Source organism: Uranotaenia lowii, chromosome 3 (assembly GCF_029784155.1).
Source record: "Uranotaenia lowii strain MFRU-FL chromosome 3, ASM2978415v1, whole genome shotgun sequence".
Classification (NCBI taxonomy): domain Eukaryota; kingdom Metazoa; phylum Arthropoda; class Insecta; order Diptera; family Culicidae; genus Uranotaenia; species Uranotaenia lowii.
This window is the reverse complement of record NC_073693.1, coordinates 174459666-174461866: the sequence shown is the minus strand read 5'-3', so window position 1 is coordinate 174461866 and position 2201 is coordinate 174459666. Positions and strand designations below refer to the sequence as shown.

General features: G+C 40.8%; 1 protein-coding gene across 1 annotated transcript; it reads right to left on the bottom strand.

The window, feature by feature from the left end:
• Positions 1-675: 675 nt before the first annotated feature.
• On the bottom strand, positions 676-1977 carry LOC129754576 (general odorant-binding protein 72-like). Its single transcript, XM_055750714.1, has 3 exons — positions 1657-1977; positions 1393-1560; positions 676-887 (listed from the first exon to the last, which is right to left on the bottom strand). The coding sequence occupies exons 1-3, from the start codon at positions 1744-1746 to the stop codon at positions 690-692; spliced, it is 456 nt and encodes a 151-aa protein (XP_055606689.1). The 5' UTR covers positions 1747-1977; the 3' UTR covers positions 676-689.
• Positions 1978-2201: the final 224 nt, after the last annotated feature.

The window sequence follows — 2201 nt, the reverse complement described above, 5'->3', positions numbered from 1 at the left end:
TTTGAATTTCATTTTCGGATTCAGCGCCCGATTTCACATTGGAAATGACCTTCAGTTTACTGAGTTCAAAAATGCTGTAAACTAGTGTTATTTGGCACAATTTCATGTTGATCAAAGCTACCCCGGTGATCAATGTTACCCCGTTTTACGGTAATCAAGTTAAAGTTTCATCATCAAACAAATTAAGTAAAAGTAACATTACCAGCACATTGGAGCATAGAATTCTTCATTCGATTGAAGCGAACCATTCCTAATGTCAATATCATTAGGGGCAAATTCAATGAACGGCATTCCGGGGAAAAAATACCTTCGCCACTCGAAAGGTCACATTCTACGTGTAACAATAGTCTATTTCCGGCGGCACGTTATTTGAGCATGTCAACGGACAGGAGCTGAAGTAGCAATACAGTATCAAATAAATCCATCACAAACTCCAATGTTTGTTTTTGTTTACTTGGAAGCGTACGTACAGGATATTTATTTTTTTTTTTCTTTATTTACCACAGCCTACTGTGCGATGTTTTATGTTTATTCCTTCCCGTAAATGTATATGTGAATTTGGTGTTTATGTTATTCTAGCAGAGGTCGAAAAATGATGATGGTATTCCGGTGAAAAGCCTCCTTCCATTACTTTCTTCCTTTGCCAGCCACGTTGTCATTTGAGCATCCGAAGATGTTTTTTCTTCCTTCTACGGAACAATAAATTTGGGATTGTTTTTCGATATACATTGGGCCAAGGCGTAGGCAGCTTCGCAGCCGTTTTTAATTCCGTCGGCGCTGTTCTTACAAATTGTAACCGCGTTGCGCATCGGTTCGGCCAATTCGTCCGGCATGATGGTGTCGATCTGTTTCATCAGTGCATCGTAATTAAGCTTGGATTTTTTCATCTGAAAGATACAAAAACAAAAAAATAATATCAGAACATCTTGCTGTGCTTCGTAGTAAGACAGCACACACAGCAAACACACTTTTTGTTGCAATATAATGACTAGAATGGCCCTTATTTTTCAACTTTCATGAAACTAGCTCCCACCCTACAAACTTGATAAAATTTTTGATAAAACAATACTGGAAAAATTTTCACCCGTTCGAATAACTCTAAGCCGAAGTGTCGAACTTCCTATAGAAAAAGTGAAAAACTTTAGATAATTTTTCAATAAATTCAGGCAAGGAGCTAATAGCTCCTTCTTGCAAAAAAATTATCTACATGGAATAATTCTCAACAGCATAAATGTTTACCTATCCTTCCATTCTTTTCACGACATGCAGTTTAATAATTTGTAAATTTTCACCGAGTATAACGAGCACTTTCATATTTTGCCTGACCTCATTTGCCTAAGATTGGAGAAAAATGAAAATCGTTTTTGAAAGCTTTTGAATGCTTTTACTCACCGCCTGCATCATTTCCATTATACAGCTTACGTAGCACTTAAGCTCCTTGACGTCTGGAAATTTCGACTCGCCGAGACCGTTCACTAAATCTTCACTGACCTTGGTTTTCCCGATGCAGACACTCCTCATCAGCTCCCCGGTCTTCGCCATCTGCTCCATCGTAGCTTTCTGTTTTGGGTGATGGGGGAGACTCAAGTTAAATTTTGCTATCACTGTCTGTCTCTATCTCTCGCGTGCTTTCTGGTGAATTGAGAAAATTATTACCCCTTCCACAAACGAAATTCCTAGCGTGCTGCATAGTAGTAGCACTGCCAGGATCATCCTGCTAGACAATCCTGGACCCGGTCGCAGCATTTTCCCTTTTCCGTTAGTTGCTCAAGTTTCAATTTGATGAAAGTCCTATGGATTCTGGCTGGAGCCGCCTGTAATTCACGGCTCAACTCGACAGTTCACATCAAACACCAGCTCAATGTTTCACTTCCGGCGGAATGGGGCTCCTTATGTAGACATACAAACCAGAGTCCAATTTGGTCGGCTCGTTTCTCCCACGGTCGTCCTCCGAGTCGGAACTAATGCGCTCATGAATTATTCATGCTCGATTTATATAGCTTCGCCGGAACTCCGGAATTGCCCCGGTCTCGAAACGAGAGGCGGAAAATCACTTCACCGTTGTCGATTTGACGAGCTTCAAAGATGACTTGCGGAGCCATATTATATTGGAAATTCATAAAGTGTTTTGATGGAACATGTAAATGACCAAATTACAGTGCTGCCCTACCGTTTGGCACAGGGCATAGGGCGTTGCGTTG